At 41.7% G+C, this 18,607-nt stretch overlaps 1 protein-coding gene across 1 annotated transcript in view; it reads right to left on the bottom strand.

Annotated features, from left to right (window-relative positions):
- The window catches only part of LOC309566581 (serine/threonine-protein kinase 4-like), a 178,704-nt gene that overhangs the window by 58,143 nt on the left and 101,954 nt on the right, over positions 1 to 18,607 (bottom strand). The window contains exon 7 of the mRNA XM_082271769.1: positions 1,006 to 1,143. Coding sequence (XP_082127895.1) covers positions 1,006 to 1,143 — 138 coding nt within the window. The remainder of the gene's footprint in view (positions 1 to 1,005; positions 1,144 to 18,607) is intronic.

The following is an 18,607-nucleotide window of genomic DNA, read 5'->3' as shown; positions in this document are numbered from 1 at the left end:
CTGTACAGTTTGTATAGTCCAGTGGTTGCCAGATGTGGCCCTTAGTTTGTCTTTTTCTGGCCCACAGGGTACTATTCCTAATGTTGACACCAACAATGAGGCACCATTACTTCCACTGACACCAACAGTGGTGCACTTTTTCTCCCACTGACACCAATAATGGGGCACTATTCCTCCCACTGACACCAATGATGGGGCACTTTTTCTCCCACTGACACCAATGATGGGGCACTATTCGTCCCGCTGACATCAATGATGGGGCACTATTCCTCCCACTGACATCAATGATGGGGCACTATTTCTCCCACTGACATCAATGATGGGGCACTATTCCTCCCACTGACACCAATGATGGGGCACTTTTTCTCCCACTGACACCAATGATGGGGCACTATTCGTCCCGCTGACATCAATGATGGGGCACTATTCGTCCCGCTGACATCAATGATGGGGCACTATTTCTCCCACATACACCAATGATGGGGCACTATACTTCCCACTAATGCCAACAATGGGCAACTCTTCTTTCCACTGAGACCAATGATAGGACACTATTCCTCCTCCTATGGACCACAGATGGTATGTCACTTTCTTTTACTACCACTGACTACCAAGCCTGAGACATTGTTTGAATCCACTGACACTGGGCTTTTTTGACTCCCACTGGCCACAGTTTGGCTACTTAAAGTGTGAAGGACAGCAAACTGGCCCTTTGTTTGGAAAATTTGGAAACCCCTGGTATAGTGTAAGGCCAGTATAACCCAAGGGGTTATAACATAACCCAAGGGGATTATGTTAGTGAGCACATAAGGACCGTTTTTTTTTTTTTTTTTTTTTTTTTTTAAGAAATCCAATTCACTTCTAAACGAACTGGTAAGAGAGCTTCGCTGAACATTTTCACTCTACTTGCATTGGTAGTTATCACTTTTACAGGCGTTTGGTAAGATTGTGCCTCATCAAGCAAACTAACTCATTCTCTTATAATGAGACCACAAAGATTCTTACCTGTAGAAGTTCAGTCGCACTGGCTCTTTGCTCAGGGTTCTTAACTAAACACTGGTTAATAAAATCTATGAAGTGCTTTGACCAAAGCTCTGGTTTCCGTAGCGTCGGTGGAGGATTTGATGGGATCATGAAAATTGCCTTTAAAGAGAGATAAGAGCAATACAAATTATCAAAAAAACTATCAGCACAAAAATGTGATAAATAATCTCTATGTGCTAAAACCTTAAATATATGTGCAATAGCCAGATAAGAACAATAGTTTTATATCAACAAGAGCACACTGTTAAAGCTAAAAACTTTAGTTAAAAACAAAATAAATGACTAGCCTATTAAAAGAACAATAAAAAGCAGCTTTTACTGTAATATGGATTGATTGAAATCTGGAGTTACCACTATATGTACTTATCTGGCAGTAGATATCCACGGCCAATTGGGTTGAACGATGACCAGCATCATTCAACCCCCTTCTTTTGAGCTCAGTCGTCATGAGCCTGCCACCACCCTGTGGGTGGTTAGAGGAGCAAAACAGCTCAGAAACAGTGATAGGCTCATCTTTCGGTCACTCTGCTTTCTGCCCTTATCAGCATGCTCCTTGTCAGCACATTAACGGAGTGGCTTCTTGTACTGACATTCTGAGCTTTGCTGTGGAGGAAACTGCAATAAGGCTGATACCAGCTCAGATTCAAATTCTTGCAATGATTGGAAAGATGGGTGAAGTGATAAACACCCCTACACTTGCGCAGGGAACTGATACCAAAACCAAGTGATTAAATTAATATAATCAAGCAGAGCAAATGCTGTTAAAATAAATAAATAAATGTCTCAGAAAAAATTTCATGAAAGTCCCGAAGAGTGATAAATTTTGCACAGTTCCGTGAAGAAAGTGCTTAATTCAACATAACATCCAATGCTATGGATCCCGTGAGTAAAGGATCATTTTGTCACCATGAATTCCACCACCAATGTGACATCCAACACCACTCCCATCAGCTGGCCACTCACCAAAAACTTTTGCCCCCCCCAATTGCATGGTATGGTTGATCGCGCTGTAAAGAATAAATTATGACAGTCTTCTAGATAGATGTAGCTCCCTTCTCTTTCTCCTCCCTGTGACAACGTTGAAAGTGACAAAATGAGTCGAAGCGTGGCTACACAGCAAACCAGAGTGTCAGTCAGAGGAGTAGAGGACGGCTCCCAGGTGATCCTAAACCAGCGTGGAGGTGGTGAGGTCTCGGGGAGCGCTCTAAACCCTGTTTTAGGTGTTACTGTGCTGCTAACTTGTATTCCATGTGCGTGCAATATAAATAGATTTTTTTGAATAAAGGAAGCAATTAAGACAGTATCACACTAGTGGAGCTTTCTCTTTTCCTACATGTTCTGTTTGAAGCCAATTTAGAGGAGAAAGACAAGGGAGCTACATGTATCTAAAGGAGACTGTCATCATTTATTCTTTACAGCACATTCGCCCATACCATGCAAATGAGGGGCAAACATTTTTAGTGAGTGGCCAACTGATGGGAGTGGTGTTGGATGTCACATTGGTGGTGGAATTCATGGTGACAAAATTATCCTTTACTAACGGGATATACAGCTTTGGCTGTTATATTAAATTAAGCACATTCTTCATGGAGCTGTGCAATATTCAAAACTCTTCTGGACTTTCATGAAATATTTTCTGAGACACTTATTTATTTTTACAGCATTTGCGCTGCTTGGTGTTTTCCCTTTAATTGGTGTATTCACTATTTTAATGCAATTTTATTTAAGTATAAGTGGCTGCAGTTCATGATACAATATTTTATGATTTTTTTTCACATTGAAGTTTTGTGACTATATTAGTGCGAGAGATTACAATATATTTATAAATTAATATAATGCAGCAGGACGTCAAAGCATGAAAACTTGACAACAAACAAAAAATGTGATATTGACCGTGCTCACAGTGAACAATACAAATTATATAAAATGTGTAAAGTGAAACACAGTGCTCAGCAATCCCAATTTTCTACACACAACACAATCCCAAAAAAGTGTTCCATTTCTTCCAGGATCTTTCAAGCCAATAAATCACCCATGAACTTGTGGGTTCCTTCTTCACCAACATTCACATGCACACTCACCAGATCATTCTGACCCCCATTACATGTAGTCAAACTCCACAAAGATAATGCTCCATAAGCCTCCAGGGACAGCCTGTCATTGCAGGTGCAGATACTCGGGGTATGGTATAAGTGAAAAGAGAAGAAATAGGTCTCCCATAGCGTATTATATCCAAACGATTTATTAAAGTGAAGAAAATTACACTTAACATTAATGAACGTTCTCATGCATTTAAAATAGCAGGGGATGCCGATCCGTGCTCCACATGTGTTCCAAACAGCGGAAGTGACGTATCGCGTTGTAGTCCCACCCTACACGTTTCATCAGCAAGCGGCTGACGTCAACAGGGGTCACATGATCACGCACGTCACTTTAGCATTGCTTATATACACAATCGCTCTATAATGATCCAATCCAATTCAAGCAAGCTGTCAAGGTCCTAAAACTACAAAGCAGCCCCAGACCATCACACTTCACACACTACCAATGTTTGACTGTTGGTATGATGTTCTTTTTATGAAATGCTTTGTTAGTTTTACTCCAGGTGTAACGGGACACACCCCTTTCAAAAAGTTCAGCTTTTTTTCTCATCAGTCCACAGAATACTTGCCCAAAAGAGATAATTTAAGATGTTTTTGGGCAAATGTGAGATGAGCCTTTGTGTTCCTTTTGGTCAGCAGTGGCTTTTGCCTTGGGGCTATTTTTAATTACTGAAAAATGCAGTTTTCCATGGGTCCTACTTTTATTTAAATAATTGAATGTCCATAAAGGTGACTGGTATTCACCAAGTGTGAAATACAGTATGTAGGGAGAAAGTATTTTTCCACAACTGAAAGTCACACTAATGTATGGACATAATGAGCCTATCTACTTGTGGTCTAGCACACTCCAAGTAGTTTTAGGCAGAGCATAGCTTTGGCCAATTTGAAGTTCCTATAGAAAAAAAGTGGCTAGTATTTGCCAAAAGGTGGAGACCACTTAGCACACAAACATATACTTTTGAATGAAATGAGAAATGGATACCCTTTCTTGATCGGTGTTCAAACTTTTCTAGTCTAAGTTATGTATAGATCTTTGCATGGCCCTTAGGCCAGAGTCCGTGGGGGATGCATTTTGTGTATCTCTTCTCCTTTATCTATCCCCTTGTTTTGTCCTTGCGTGCCGACATCCATTTCTGTCCCCTGGTGACTTGCCTCTATTTTCCCCTTCCTCTCTGGTTTCCACCTTCTTCCCTTTTCCCCAACTCCTCCCCAATCCCTCTTTTCCTTCTTCCTTCTCTTACACCTCTTTTTTTTTTTTTTTATTTCTTTCCTTAAAGTGGAAGTAAACCCTCCTACTGTTTTCAGCCAAGGAAGCTACCTTCTTAGCCTCTGTTTAATCTGCAACTGCCTTGATGCTGCACATGTGATCCATTATCACATGGGTACAGATGTAGAATTACCCAGTGGAAAGCAAGTTTCAGAGGGCAGAAATGGGGGCATTAGCGATAGGGTGTGCGGAGCTCCTATACCCAGGGTGGGTACGGGGAAAAATCAAGAGAGCAGCCTAAAAACATCAAAAGAGGATAAATATAACCGATCAAAATTACGAGGTTTGTATACCAATGCCAGAAGCCTGGCCAACAAGATGGGAGAGCTGGAGCTGCTGATATTTGAGGAGGACTTAGATTTTGTGGGGATAACTGAGACTTGGTTTGACAGCTCTCATGACTGGATGGCGTCCATTCAGGGGTATTCCCTTTATCGCAGAGATAGAGAAAGTAAAAAAGGGGGAGGGGTATGTTTGTATATTAAGAACAGTATACAGGTAAATATGAGGGATGATATTAATAATGGAGCTATGGACGAGGCAGAATCCCTATGGGTAGAGCTTCAAAGGGAAGGCACGGCGGGGAAGGTAATATTGGGCGTATGCTATAGGCCCCCCAACCAGAGGGAGGAGGGTGAGGCGGACCTCATGTTACAGATAGGATTGGCAGCAAGGATGGGAAATTTCATTATAATGGGGGACTTTAATTATCCAGATATAGACTGGGCAGAAGGAACCGCACACTCAGCCAAGGCTCGGCAGTTCCTAAATGTTTTGCAGGACAATTTCATGGGTCAGATGGTGAATGCACCGACAAGAAGCAATGCGGTACTTGACCTACTGATTACCAACAATACAGACCTGATCACGGATATAGAAATACGGGACAACTTAGGGAACAGTGACCATAGGTCAATTGGTTTCAGTATTAATTACAGTAATAGGAAACACAAGGGTAATATAAGGACGCTGAATTTCACAAGAGCCAATTTCCCTAAACTGCGCTCGCTGCTAGAAAATATCAAATGGGATAGAACCCTGGGAACAAAGAACACGGAGGAAAAATGGGAGTGCTTCAAGAGCATACTTAACAAGGGAGTGGGCCAGTGCATTCCACAGGGAAATAAATTTAAAAGAGCAAAACTAAACCCTGGGTGGCTAAACTCCAACATTAAAATGTATATTAGAGCTAAAGAAAAGGCCTTCAAAAAATACAAGACTGAGGGGTCATTGGCAGCATTTAAGCACTACAAAGAGTGTAATAAGAAATGTAAAGATGAAATCAGGGCGGCTAAAATAGAACACGAGAGACATATAGCGGAGGAGAGCAAAAAGAACCCCAAGAAGTTCTTTAAGTATATAAACAGTAAGAAAGCCAGGCCAGAGCACATTGGCCCCATAAAAGATGATAAAGGAAAAATGGCCACTGAGGACAGAGAAAAGGCGGAAGTGTTAAATAATTTCTTTTCTTCAGTCTTCACAAAGGAATCGGGGGGCTACACGAAACCCGCTTGTAAGGCCGAACTAAATAATACACCTCAGGAAGTGCCGCCATGGCTAACAGAGGATAGACTTAGAGCTAAACTAGAGAAACTTAACATAAATAAATCCCCGGGACCGGATGGCTTGCACCCGAGGGTTCTTAATGAGCTCAGCCAGGTGATTGCCAGACCATTATTCTTGATCTTTAAGGATAGTTTACAGACGGGTATGGTGCCAGCTGATTGGAAAAAAGCCAACGTGGTACCAATATTTAAAAAGGGGCCGAGATATATCCCGGGTAACTATAGGCCGGTCAGCCTAACATCAGTAGTCTGCAAAATTTTGGAGGGGATGATAAGGGACCACATACAAGACTTTAGTAATGAAAATGGTATTATAAGTAGAAATCAGCATGGATTCATGAAAAATCGTTCGTGCCAAACCAATCTGTTAACCTTCTACGATGAAGTGAGCTGCCACCTAGATAAAGGTAAGCCTGTGGATGTGGTGTATCTGGACTTCGCAAAGGCCTTTGACACCGTTCCTCACAAACGCTTACTGTACAAACTAAGGAAGGTAGGTATGGATCATAAGGTGAGTACCTGGATAGAGACCTGGCTCCAGGGGAGAGTCCAGAGGGTGGTGATTAATGGGGAGTACTCGGATTGGGCGGGTGTGGAAAGTGGGGTCCCCCAGGGTTCTGTCCTGGGACCAATCCTGTTTAATTTATTCATAAATGATCTAGAGGAGGGGATATCTAGTACAATCTCAGTATTTGCAGATGATACTAAATTAGGCATGCCAATATCTTCTATGCAGGATGTGGAAATCTTGCAAGCAGACCTGAACAAAATAACGGGGTGGGCAACCACATGGCAGATGAGGTTTAATGTAGAAAAATGTAAAGTAATGCACTTGGGTGCCAGAAACCAGAAAGCAAGCTATTCACTAGGGGGTGAACCTCTGGGTGAGTCTAGGATGGAAAAGGACTTGGGGGTACTGGTAGACAACAGGCTTGGCAGTGGCATGCAATGCCAAGCCGCCGCAAGCAAAGCCAACAGAATACTGGGATGTATAAAAAGGGGGATTCACTCCAGAAATAAAGAGATTATTCTCCCGCTCTACAAGACTCTGGTCCGGCCACATCTGGAGTATGCTGTCCAGTTCTGGGCACCGGTCCGCAGGAAGGATGTGCTGGAACTGGAGAAAGTCCAGAGGAGGGCAACAAAAATAATTAGGGGAATGGAGGACATCGGCTATGAGGAAAGACTACAAGCACTGAACCTATTCTCTCTGGAGAAGAGACGATTGAGGGGGGATATGATATCAATGTACAAATACTGTACTGGCGACCCTAGCATAAGGAACAAACTATTCAGAGAAAGGGAATACAATAAGACACGTGGCCACTCACTAAAACTTGAGGAAAGGCGGTTTAACCTTAAAGTGCGTAAGGGGTTCTTCACTGTAAGAGCGGTAAGGATGTGGAATTCTCTTCCACAAGCAGTCGTATCAGCGGGGAGCATAGATAGTTTCAAAAAACTATTAGATGTACACCTTAAAGACCACAACATACAGGGGTACACAATGTACGGTTAAAAGCAAACACACACGCATCATGGGTTGAACTGGATGGACTTGTGTCTTTTTTCAACCTCACTAACTATGTAACTATGTAACTATATAATTATGACACCAGCCATTGGATGGTTTGACAGTTTGGCTGAGAGCACAACCAATTTCACAGCTAGCATTTCCGGCATGACGGGAATGTTAACTGTTTTTAGAAACAGTTAACATTTAGAAATCAATGGGTTTACTTCCGCTTTAACCAGTGGATCAGGTCACTTGTCTGAAAATACCACCCCCCAAAGGACCAACTAGCATTATCTTCATGTAGGTCCTGAATGTTCATCGACGCACACATGAGTTAATTCTTATCAGATGTCCTGATTGCAACAGAAATAGATATCCCTCCTTGAACATAGCCAACATTAAAACCCAACAAATCTAAAGTTTGCCCTTTCAATTCCTTTTATTTTATCGGTGACGTCCAAGCTGGTTTTGGTCACCCTAGATTTACAGGCAGAGCTCAAAGGGAGGGAAGATACTGGATGAATTTACAATATGGCCTATATTTAGATCTACTAACCAAGATCAATGGATTCTCCATTAGGCCTCAGGTTCATTTAGATTCTGCTGTGCTAGGGGAAGCTAAGACCACACTGTAAGTGGAAAAATCTATTTTAAAAAGTAATGAAAAATCATTCATCTCGGAATTCAATGGCTTCTGATTATTTTAAGTACCCCTTGTTCAGAGGCACTGAGGGGGTCTACCTGCATCCTCCTGTTTTTAATGGTATTTTTTGTGTAAATTGCAAAAAGGTACTAAAAGCTTAAAAAAGTTTAACTAGTATTTCGCCAAAATCTACACTTGCAGTTGAAATGTAAGGGCTAACTGTTTGTTAGGTCTGGGGGTGAGTCATACTTACCTTAACCTCAGCTCAGGGAGGCTCCCTTCTCTTTAAGGTGCCCTGGACGCCGCTGCACTTCTACCCCTTTCAGGTACAATGCAGGGTTAATAGCGCCGCACTGCACGTGATGAAGCCAAGGAACCGCCCACAGACCAGTGCTTCAGGGAGTAAGAGGAGAGCACTAACTGAAGCGAGCGTAAGGTAAGTAATATATCCTCTTCAAACTACCCAACATATTGAGCATTTAACTCTTGCAGTGGAAAAGGAGGGGGTCCCTACCGCAATGGTACATTTTTGTTAATTCCTGTAGATCAGCTTTAACAACTTCTCGCCCAGCCTATAGTGAACGGACAGCTGGGCGGGCTTCTCGTCATTTCCGGGGGACATCATGTTACATCCTCCCGGATCGTGCTGCAGTGCAATCTGTCACTGGCTGTATTGACTGGACACAGCTGATGACTGATCACTGTACCAACCCGCTGCCTGTACCATGTGACCACTTTAACCAATCACAGCAGGCCGCAAGACAGTTATAAACAATGGATGACTTCCTTTCAATCCATCCATTGTGTACAATTGTGTAGCTAGCTGTGACCACATGGTACAGTCTCAATAAAATATTTTTTAAATTTCCTAATTTTCCAAAAAATTGTGACAAAAAATTACAACAACTTTAAAAAACTTGCAATGCCTTCTTTTAAAAAAAATCTTGGACTGTACTTTCTAGAAAGGGGGTCATTTAGGGGGTATTTATACAGTCCTGACATTTTTGGGCCTCAAGAAATGGGATAGGCCATCAGTACATAAGGATTGTTCAATTAGATATATACCATAGTTTGTGGACTGTATAACCTTCCTACAGACTAAATATTATACACTGATTTGTGTTATTTTCACCAAAGAAATTTAGCAGAATACAGTCTGGCTTAAATCTATGAAGAAAGGTTATTTATTTGCAAAATTTTAAAAACAGAAATTAAGAAAAACTTTTTTTTTCCAAAATTCTCAGTCTTTTTTTATTTAGTAAATAAGAAAAAGCCCAGTAGCAATTAAATACCACCAAAAAAAAAAAAAAAAAAAAAAAAAAAAAGCTCTGTCTGTGTAAACAAAATGATGAAACTGTAGTTTGTGTACAGTGTTGCACGAGCGCGCAATTGTCATTCAAAATGTGACAGTGCTGAAAGCTAAAACTTGGCCTGGGCAGGAAGGGGGTAAAAGTGCCCGGTATTGAAGTGATTAAGCATATAAAATATGTCATACCTTTGGATCAAACAGCTGAAGAAACAAAAACTAAAGGTGGGTACACACTATAAGAATATCAGCTGAACGATCGTCTGATTTTTCTCAATGTTTCACCGCAAGTCGGAACTGAGGATAGAAATAATGTACAAAAATTTTCGTACGACAAAAGCTTTTTTGTTGTTGTTTTTGTTTGTTGTTTGATCATGTGCAGTCTTTCGTTTCATTCCTTTCTAATTTTTTTCATCCGAAAATGAAACGAAAATTGTTCATTTGGTTCCCGTATAAGAAAAAATTTGCAGCTTGTCCCTTCGGAAATTTTCGTTCGGAAGTTCGGAATCGGCTATCGTAAGATATGTACACACTATCAGAAAATCGTAGGGTTGTTCCTCGGATGAAAATGTTCGCTCGATTTTCTTATACTGTGTACAAGCCTTTAGCTTGTTATTTTTACAACAAGAGATACAAAAACACAACATTAAAGTGGTCTTAAAGCCGGGGCATGTTTTACCTTAAAGAGAAAAATAAACCGGTTTAAAAAATGTGAAAAAAAAAAAAAAACCTGTAAAGACAAAGGCATAATGAGCTAGTATGCATTGTATACTAGCTCATTATTATGTATGTATGAATAGGAGTTAGAGACCTTAGATTGTAAGCTCCTTGAGGGCAGGGACTGATGTGAATGTGCAATGTATATGTAAAGCGCTGTGTAAATTGACAGCGCTATATACAGTGGGTACGAAAAGTATTCAGACCCCCTTAAATTTTTCACTCTTTGTTATATTGCAGCCATTTGCTAAAATCATTTAAGTTCATTCTTCTTCCTCATGAATGTACACATAGCACCCCATACTGACAGAAAAACACAGAATTGTTGACATTGTTGCAGATTTATTAAAAAAGAAAAACTGGAATATCACATGGTCCTAAGTATTCAGACCCTTTGCTGTGACACTCATATATTTAACTCAGGTGCTTTCCATTTCTTCTGATCATCCTTGAGATGGTTCTACACCTTCATTTGAGTCCAGCTGTGTTTGATTATACTGATTGGACTTGATTAGGAAAGCCACACACCTGTCTATATAAGACCTTCCAGATCACAATGCATGTCAGAGCAAATGAGAATCATGAGGTCAAAGGAACTGCCTGAAGAGCTCAGAGACAGAATTGTGGCAAGGCACAGATCTGGCCAAGGTTACAAAAAGATTTCTGCTGCACTTAAGGTTCCTAAGAGCACAGTGGCCTGTATAATCCTCAAATGGAAGACGTTTGGGACGACCAGAACCCTTCCTAGAGCTGGCCGTCCGGCCAAACTGAGCTATCGGGGGAGAAGAGCCTTGGTGAGAGAGGTAAAGAAGAACCCAAAGATCACTGTGGCTGAGCTCCAGAGATGCAGTCAGGAGATGGGAGAAAGTTGTAGAAAGTCAACCATCACTGCAGCCCTCCACCAGTCGGGGCTTTATGGCAGAGTGGCCCGACGGAAGCCTCTCCTCAGTGTAAGACACATGAAAGCCGCATGGAGTTTGCTAAAAAACACCTGAAGGACTCCAAGATGGTGAGATATAAGATTCTCTGGTCTGATGAGACCAAAATAGAACTTTTTGGCCTTAATTCTAAGCGGTATGTGTGGAGAAAACCAGGCACTGCTCATCACCTGTCCAATACAGCCCCAACAGTGAAGCATGGTGGTGGCAGCATCATGCTGTGGGGGTGTTTTTCAGCTGCAGGGACAGGACGACTGGTTGCAATAGAGGGAAAGATAAATGCGGCCAAGTACAGGGATATCCTGGACAAAAACCTTCTCCAGAGTGCTCTGGACCTCAGACTGGGCCGAAGGTTTACCTTCCAACAAGACAATGACCCTAAGCACACAGCTAAAATAACGAAGGAGTGGCTTAACAACAACTCCGTGACTGTTCTTGAATGGCCCAGCCAGAGCCCTGACTTAAACCCAATTGAGCATCTCTGGAGAGACCTAAAAATGGCTGTCCACCAACGTTTACCATCCAACCTGACAGAACTGGAGAGGATCTGCAAGGAGGAATGGCAGAGGATCCCCAAATCCAGGTGTGAAAGACTTGTTGTATCTTTCCCAAAAAGACTCCTGGCTGTATTAGATCAAAAGGGGGCTTCTACTAAATACTGAGCAAAGGGTCTGAATACTTAGGACCATGTGATATTTCAGTTTTTCTTTTTTAATAAATCTGCAACAATGTCAACAATTCTGTGTTTTTCTGTCAGTATGGGGTGCTATGTGTACATTCATGAGGAAGAAGAATGAACTTAAATGATTTTAGCAAATGGCTGCAATATAACAAAGAGTGAAAAATTGAAGGGGGTCTGAATACTTTCCGTATCCACTGTAAGTACCTGAATTAAATAAAAATAAATTATGAAGTACTTACCTAAAAACGAAGCCCTCGCAGTGCCGACAGGACGGCCGACATGTCCGGCCATCCTGCTTCCTGGATCTCATCCTCCGGGCATCTAATTGGCTAGGGCGGCGATTACGTCACTCCCACACATGCGTGCAGGAGCCACCGTTCACGGCACTGGGATCTGAAGGAACGGCACGGGCAGCCGTTCCTTCAGAGCGCATGCACTGATGACGTCATCGGCTGCATGCAATATAAATATCTCCTAAACGGTGCAAGTTTAGGAGATATTTATAGCACCTATAGGTAAGCCTTAATGTAGGCTTACCTGTAGGTAAATGTAAACAAAGTGGGTTTACAATCTCTTTAATGAGATCTCTACATTAAGGTATAAAAATGTCCAGGTGTTTGTATTGCCCTCTCAACCCCCCCCCCCCCTAATTACTTACAGTGGATATAAAAAGTCTACACACCCCTGTTAAAATGTAAGGTTTCTGTAATGTAAAAGAAATGAGACAAATAAATAATTTCAGATTTTTTTCCAACTTTAATGTGACCTATAAACTATACAACTCAGTTGAATACCAAACTGAAATCTTTTATGTATAGGGAAGTAGAAATAAAACACTAAAATAATATGGTTGCATAAGTGTGCACACCCTTAATCTAATACTTTGTTGAAGCATCTTTTGGTTTTATTACAGCACTCAGTCTTTTTGGGTATGAGTCTATCAGCATGGCACATCTTGACTTCTTTGCAAAAACACTCCAAATCTGTCAGATTGCGAGGACATCTCCTGTGCACAGCCCTCTTCAGATCACCCCACAGATTTTTAATCATAATCAGGTCTTGGCTCTGGCTGGGCCATTCCAAAACTTTAATCTCCTTCTGGTGAAGCCATTTCTTTGTTGATTTGGATGTATGCTTTGAGTTGTTGTCATGCTGAAAGATGAAGTTCCTCTTCATGTTCAGCTTTCTAGCAGAAGTCTGAAGGTTTGGTGCCGAATATTGACTGGTAGTTGGAACTGTTCATAATTTCCTCTACCTTGACTAAGGCCTCTGTTCTAGCTGAAGAAAAACAGCCCCAAAGCACGATGCTGCCACCACCATGCTTCACTGTGGGTATGGTGTTCTTTTGGTGATGTGCAGTTTTGTTTTTTTGCGAAACATATCTTTTGGAATTATGGTCAAAAAGTTCAACCTTGGTTTCATCAGACCATAACACATTTTCCCACATCCTTTTGGGAGACTTCAGATGTGTTATTGCAAAATGTAGCCGGGCTTGGATGTTTTTCTTCGTAAGAAAAGGCTTCCGTCTTGCCACTCTACCCCATAGCCCAGATATACTGTGTGAAGAATACAGGAGATTGTTCATATGTATCACACAGCCAGTACTTGGCAGATATTCCTGCAGCTCCTTTATTGTTGCTGTAGACCTCTTGGCAGCCTCCCTGACCAGTTTTCTTCTTGTCTTTTCATCAATTTTGGAGGGACCTCTAGTTTCCTGTCACTGTTGTGCCATATTTTCTCCACTTGATGATGACTGTTTTCACTGTGTTCCATGGAATATCTAATGCCTTGGAAATTCTTTTGTACCCTTCTCCTGATACCTTTTAACAATGAGATCCCTCTGATGCTTTGGAAGCTCTCTGTGGACCATGGTGGAAAAAGTTCTGAAATTATTTATCTTTGTCTCATTTTTTTACATCACAGAAACCTGATATTTTACCAGGGGTGTGTAGACTTTTTATATCCATTGTACTTGAATGCTCACCTGATCTAGCACTGTGCCCATCTGCAGTGGCCGTCTACTCTCTCTACTCACAGAGGCAGCATCTGTCAAACAATTCTTGTGAGCGGGGCTAAGCTGGGCTTTGTGTGCCAATAGATGCACACAACCCAGCTTGGGATCGAGTCCGCAGGTGTGCCCCATAGGAAGCGACTTGCTATGCGGGCACACAAAGAGGAGAAGGAGCCAAGAACACTGGCGGGGGACCTCAGAAGAGGCAGTTTGGGCCACTCTGTGTAAAACAATCTGCCGTGAGCGGGTTGGCAAGAGGTTACCATTTTTTTAATTGTTTTTATAATAGGATTTTTGTACTGTAAAGTCCCTTTCTCTGGGTCCATTGAGGGACACATGATTCATGAACCACTGGAGAAACTGCTGCCTCCAGGATTGGACAGGGTTTAAGCATCCTATGTCCCTCAATGGACGATAGAGAAAATGAGGAATCTAGAGATATAGGATTGTTAACTTGAAATTGCACCCTACAAATAAAGTTTTGGTTAATGCCTCCATCCTCCCTCTCATATTATTAAGAGCAGCTTTTTTTTTAGGGGCCTTTCTTTTTCTTGAGACCACACCTATCCTAGAATGACTTGTCCCGAAAGACTGCGGGAACCCATTTGCACAACAACTGGGGAGAGGAGCTGCTGCTTCATCAAGGGTCGGGCTGCTTGAAACCGGAAGAGGCAGCCAGCTAAAGAGGACCAAAATTACGACACAGAACACAGGCACAGCCTGTTGAACAGTGGATTGCTGCCGGACAACAGTGGCTCCAATGGACAGGTAAGTGTGTGTTTTAAATTAAAACACACTATAACAGGTAACAGGGAAAGAAGGTTAAGTTCTGCTTTAAACCATGTCAATGCCTCCTGTAGGCAGCAATATAACCCATGGTTTAGGAATTCTGTGCCCCTGAATGGACACACAGAGAGGGTTTTATCTATATACATTGGCTTTAGGTGTATCATGTACATCACTGTATTATCCCTTTTGGTTGTACCTGCATATATCACCCTTTATGGCTCACACTTTATGTAAACACTAAATTATATAAATAGCTATATATATATATATATATATATATATAATATATATAGCAATTACACATATAGCAACATTCAAAAAAAATATATAAAAAGCTTATCAGGACTAAATATATAGATTTTTTTTAAAATCAGAGAAAAGTATATTGAAAACCAAGAACTTTTCACATTCCGGAGAAATTAGCCACTCAATAGATTAACAGAGATTGAAGTACAGCAATGCTCTCGTACACAACCAAAGCAGGTATATACACTGAACCAAATATCGTATACCACCATATTCAACGACCCATAGCATGTGTACTCACATATACATCATATAGTGATGCCCCCAACACATCCCTTCCCCGTAGTACCCATCCATGCTCCATTTGATGATTGTGTAATGTTAGGTATGTACTTTCCAGCATTATAGCAAGAGCCTATCCAAGACTAAATCCAATGGAGCTAGGTTTGGGGTAGCTATCAAGCATCCTCAAATCTTATTAAACTGGGTCAGACTACCCCTGTGCTGATAGATCAGGCACTCCTATCGTAATGGTAGTCCCATATTTGTTAGTCACACCCCTAACGTTGGGGGGGGAAGGGGGTTACCTGTGAAATCCAATGCTGCAAAATAAGCTTACGAGCTTGGAATAGAGCCCTGGATACTGCCTCTCTAACAAATACATCTGATATGACATCATCCAGAATGCCAAGTAAACATGGTTTGGGGTCAAGGGGTATGGCTAGTTGAAAGGTACTGTTAACGGTGCGTACTATACCAGTCCAGTACCTGTGTAGCTTTGGGTACCTCCACAAAAGTTCTATGAGATCCTCATTATCTCTACTACACCTTGCACACAATGGGTCAGGGCAGAGCCCAAGAGTAAACCGTTTAAGCGGGAGTGTGATGAATCCACAGTAGTATATATAGTTGGGACAGCCTTTGGTTACATTCAAGGAGCAGCTACGTACAGATTCCAATGCCTCAGTCCAGTGATTCCCAGTTATGATGTCTACATATTTGTCCCACTTTTCCATAGCCGTGTTGGTAAAGCTCTCTAAATATTCCACCAGCAACATCGCATAGCATCTAGAAATGAACCCTTTAGTGGAGGTGGAATGCTGCATCGTGTTGAAAAGAGGGGTTGGGGATAGCACAGGAGACTGCAAGGGAAATGGGGAAATGCATAGTATAAGGCAAGCTGTATCGGGATTGCAGCTGGGAAAATGAAAGAAACCGGCCATTACTGAAAATGTGGCGAAGGTGAGTGATACTGAATGCTCGCCACCTGGCTGCAAGGACTAAATATATTTAGATGAAACTAATACAAAGGCAAGATATTTGCTTGTATATAGCCGACTTCCTGACTGTATTACCACTGAAAGTAGTATCTTTTAGCCATCTGGGGCTTGCATTCGTTTATAATGGCATAAATGTGTTTGAGCTGCATAGTAAATGAATATACAGTGTAAAATATCCATAGCTAAAAGCACCAGAACTTCTGCATACAAACCAGTGAAGTCAATTTGAACTCTTTTATATAACCTCAACAGTGACCATGAACATCAAGTGGTCTTGACCTTATTTTATTATTTGTTGCCTAGTTCTTCAACATGATGAAAAAATTGATGAGGAGCACTTAAGGGCACTTAACAAACAAGGAAATGCTTTAAAGCTAAAATATGGGCCAATAAATGTATTACCTGAAACTTAGTCACTCCAATCTCCAATGGGCTGATCATTTTACCTATAAGGGCAGTTATTGTGCAGAAAAGCTGGCTTTTCCAGCAGGTAAACATGCCTTTAACCACTGTACATCCCAGGAGGCAGTCAAAGGTGTCACCGCCCAACCCTAACACTTTCTGCAGATTCAATGTGGCTATACAACCTGCTGATGGCACCATTTATTGGCATAGCGGACTGCTATAATATCTTCTCCATGTGCTCTTTCTCTGTAATGACTGCTAGGAACTAAAACTGGCCATACACTATTTTTAGAAATTTGACTTTTAAATGGGGTCAAACTGACATACGTTTTGGACTGCAAGGAGGAGTAAATTCAAAGGAGCAGGATGGAAACGGTTTCTCGGACTAATGGATTTCGAACAGTGAATGTGGTTTTCTTACGGTAAGGTTTATTCATTCCAAATCTGAACGTGAAATTTTGAAGTACTTTCGAATGACGTTCCTCAAGTCATCAAACTTACTGGGAATTTTTGCACAAAGGTTATACGAATTTTCTTATGAACGCTTATTAAAAAATCTACTAGTGTATGACCAGTTTAGTCTGAATGTAATAGAATACATAACCATTTTGTGATTTTTGCAGCCTAGTAATTCCTCCCATGGCCCAGTTATATCTAAAATTGAAAAAGTCAGATTGACGCACCACATCGAAAATGAAATCATCCAGATATTGAATAATTCCAAGATAACTATAACATGTTATGCATATCCATGTAAAAAAGTAAAAAAAACAAAAAGAAAATCCTGCCACTTAATGACTTCGGCTGGGTTCACACTGGTGCAAATTAGATGCGGGTTACCCTACATCCAATTTGCATGACAGGAGAGTGTGACTGGCTCTCAATGGAGCTGGTTCACACAGCCCTGGGATGGCTGCAGAGTGGTTTGCAGAAGGGTCCTTTGTATCTTCTGTCAAAGAGGGATATGTTGGATCCACTTCTGTCAAACGGGATTGTTGTATTAACTGCTCTCAAACAGGAATGATGGATCAACTTCTGTCAAACGGGAATGTTGGATCAACTTCTGTTGAACGGGAATGTTGGATTAACTGCAATCAAACAGGAGTGTTGGATCAACTTCTGTCAAACGGGAATGTTGGATGAACTTATGTCAAGCTTTACTATAATACAGGGTCCCTGGCTAAAAAGCTTGCCATACACTGTAAAAATTTTGTCAGATTCAGAGGCCATCTCATTACAAACCCCCAACATCAAAGTGGAAGTATAGGCTTAATATGTCTTGCCAAAAACATTGTATTCTCCCCTTATCCAACCCTCTCCTTTTTTTTCTTTTTACATTCTTTTAGCAGCCTTCCTCCGGGGGCTTTGTTGAAATATCAGAGGTCTAAACAGACCCCTGATGTCTCACATTTGAGACCTAGAAAGGGACTGAGGACAGAGATTTCGCAGTCCCTTTTTCTAAACACTATTTACTATGCTTCAATGATAAATGGACACAGTGAGTGATCACTTCCAATCCCTCACTGTATTAATTTAGGAAAGAAAGGAGCTAGTAAATACGACATAACTACCACACCCCCCTACTTTTTATCATAAAACATCCCCGTGTGCCCTCAGCAGCTGGTAGAGAAGGCAAGCTGGCAATGCAGCAGGGGAGAAAGGCACACCGGAAGGCCTGGACAGCATGGGGATGGAGATGCAGATACCAATCCTCCTGCAGTGTATCCAAAGAAAAAGGAGGTGAAGCCGGCAGAGCAGCAAGGGGAGCCACAAGATTTAGCAATAAGGTAGTGCAGCCATTGCTCCTTCTCGGCAGGTGCCTGGGCCCCCCTTTTAAACAAATGGGGCCTGCGCCTAGTACAGGAGGGCTGGCTGCACTGCCTTATCAGCGGCCCTGCTGCATACCACCTAGAAAAGAGCCGTGAAAAAAACTTTTCTTTAAAATGCTTCAGTACGGTCATGTGATCCAGAAGGAGTAACCCCGTGTCAGGGAGCGCTCAGCAGTAGGGATAAATTCCTGGAGCCATGAAAACAACTGCCAGCTTCCATTGCCCCCCTGTTGTCAGCGCTCCCTCCCCTGCAGCAGCAACTCACTGGCA

This window comes from Pelophylax lessonae (assembly GCF_965119305.1).
Source record: "Pelophylax lessonae genome assembly, chromosome: 11".
NCBI classification, from domain to species: Eukaryota; Metazoa; Chordata; class Amphibia; order Anura; family Ranidae; genus Pelophylax; species Pelophylax lessonae.
Note: the sequence above shows the minus strand (reverse complement) of the source record. Positions and strands in the feature narration are given on the sequence as shown.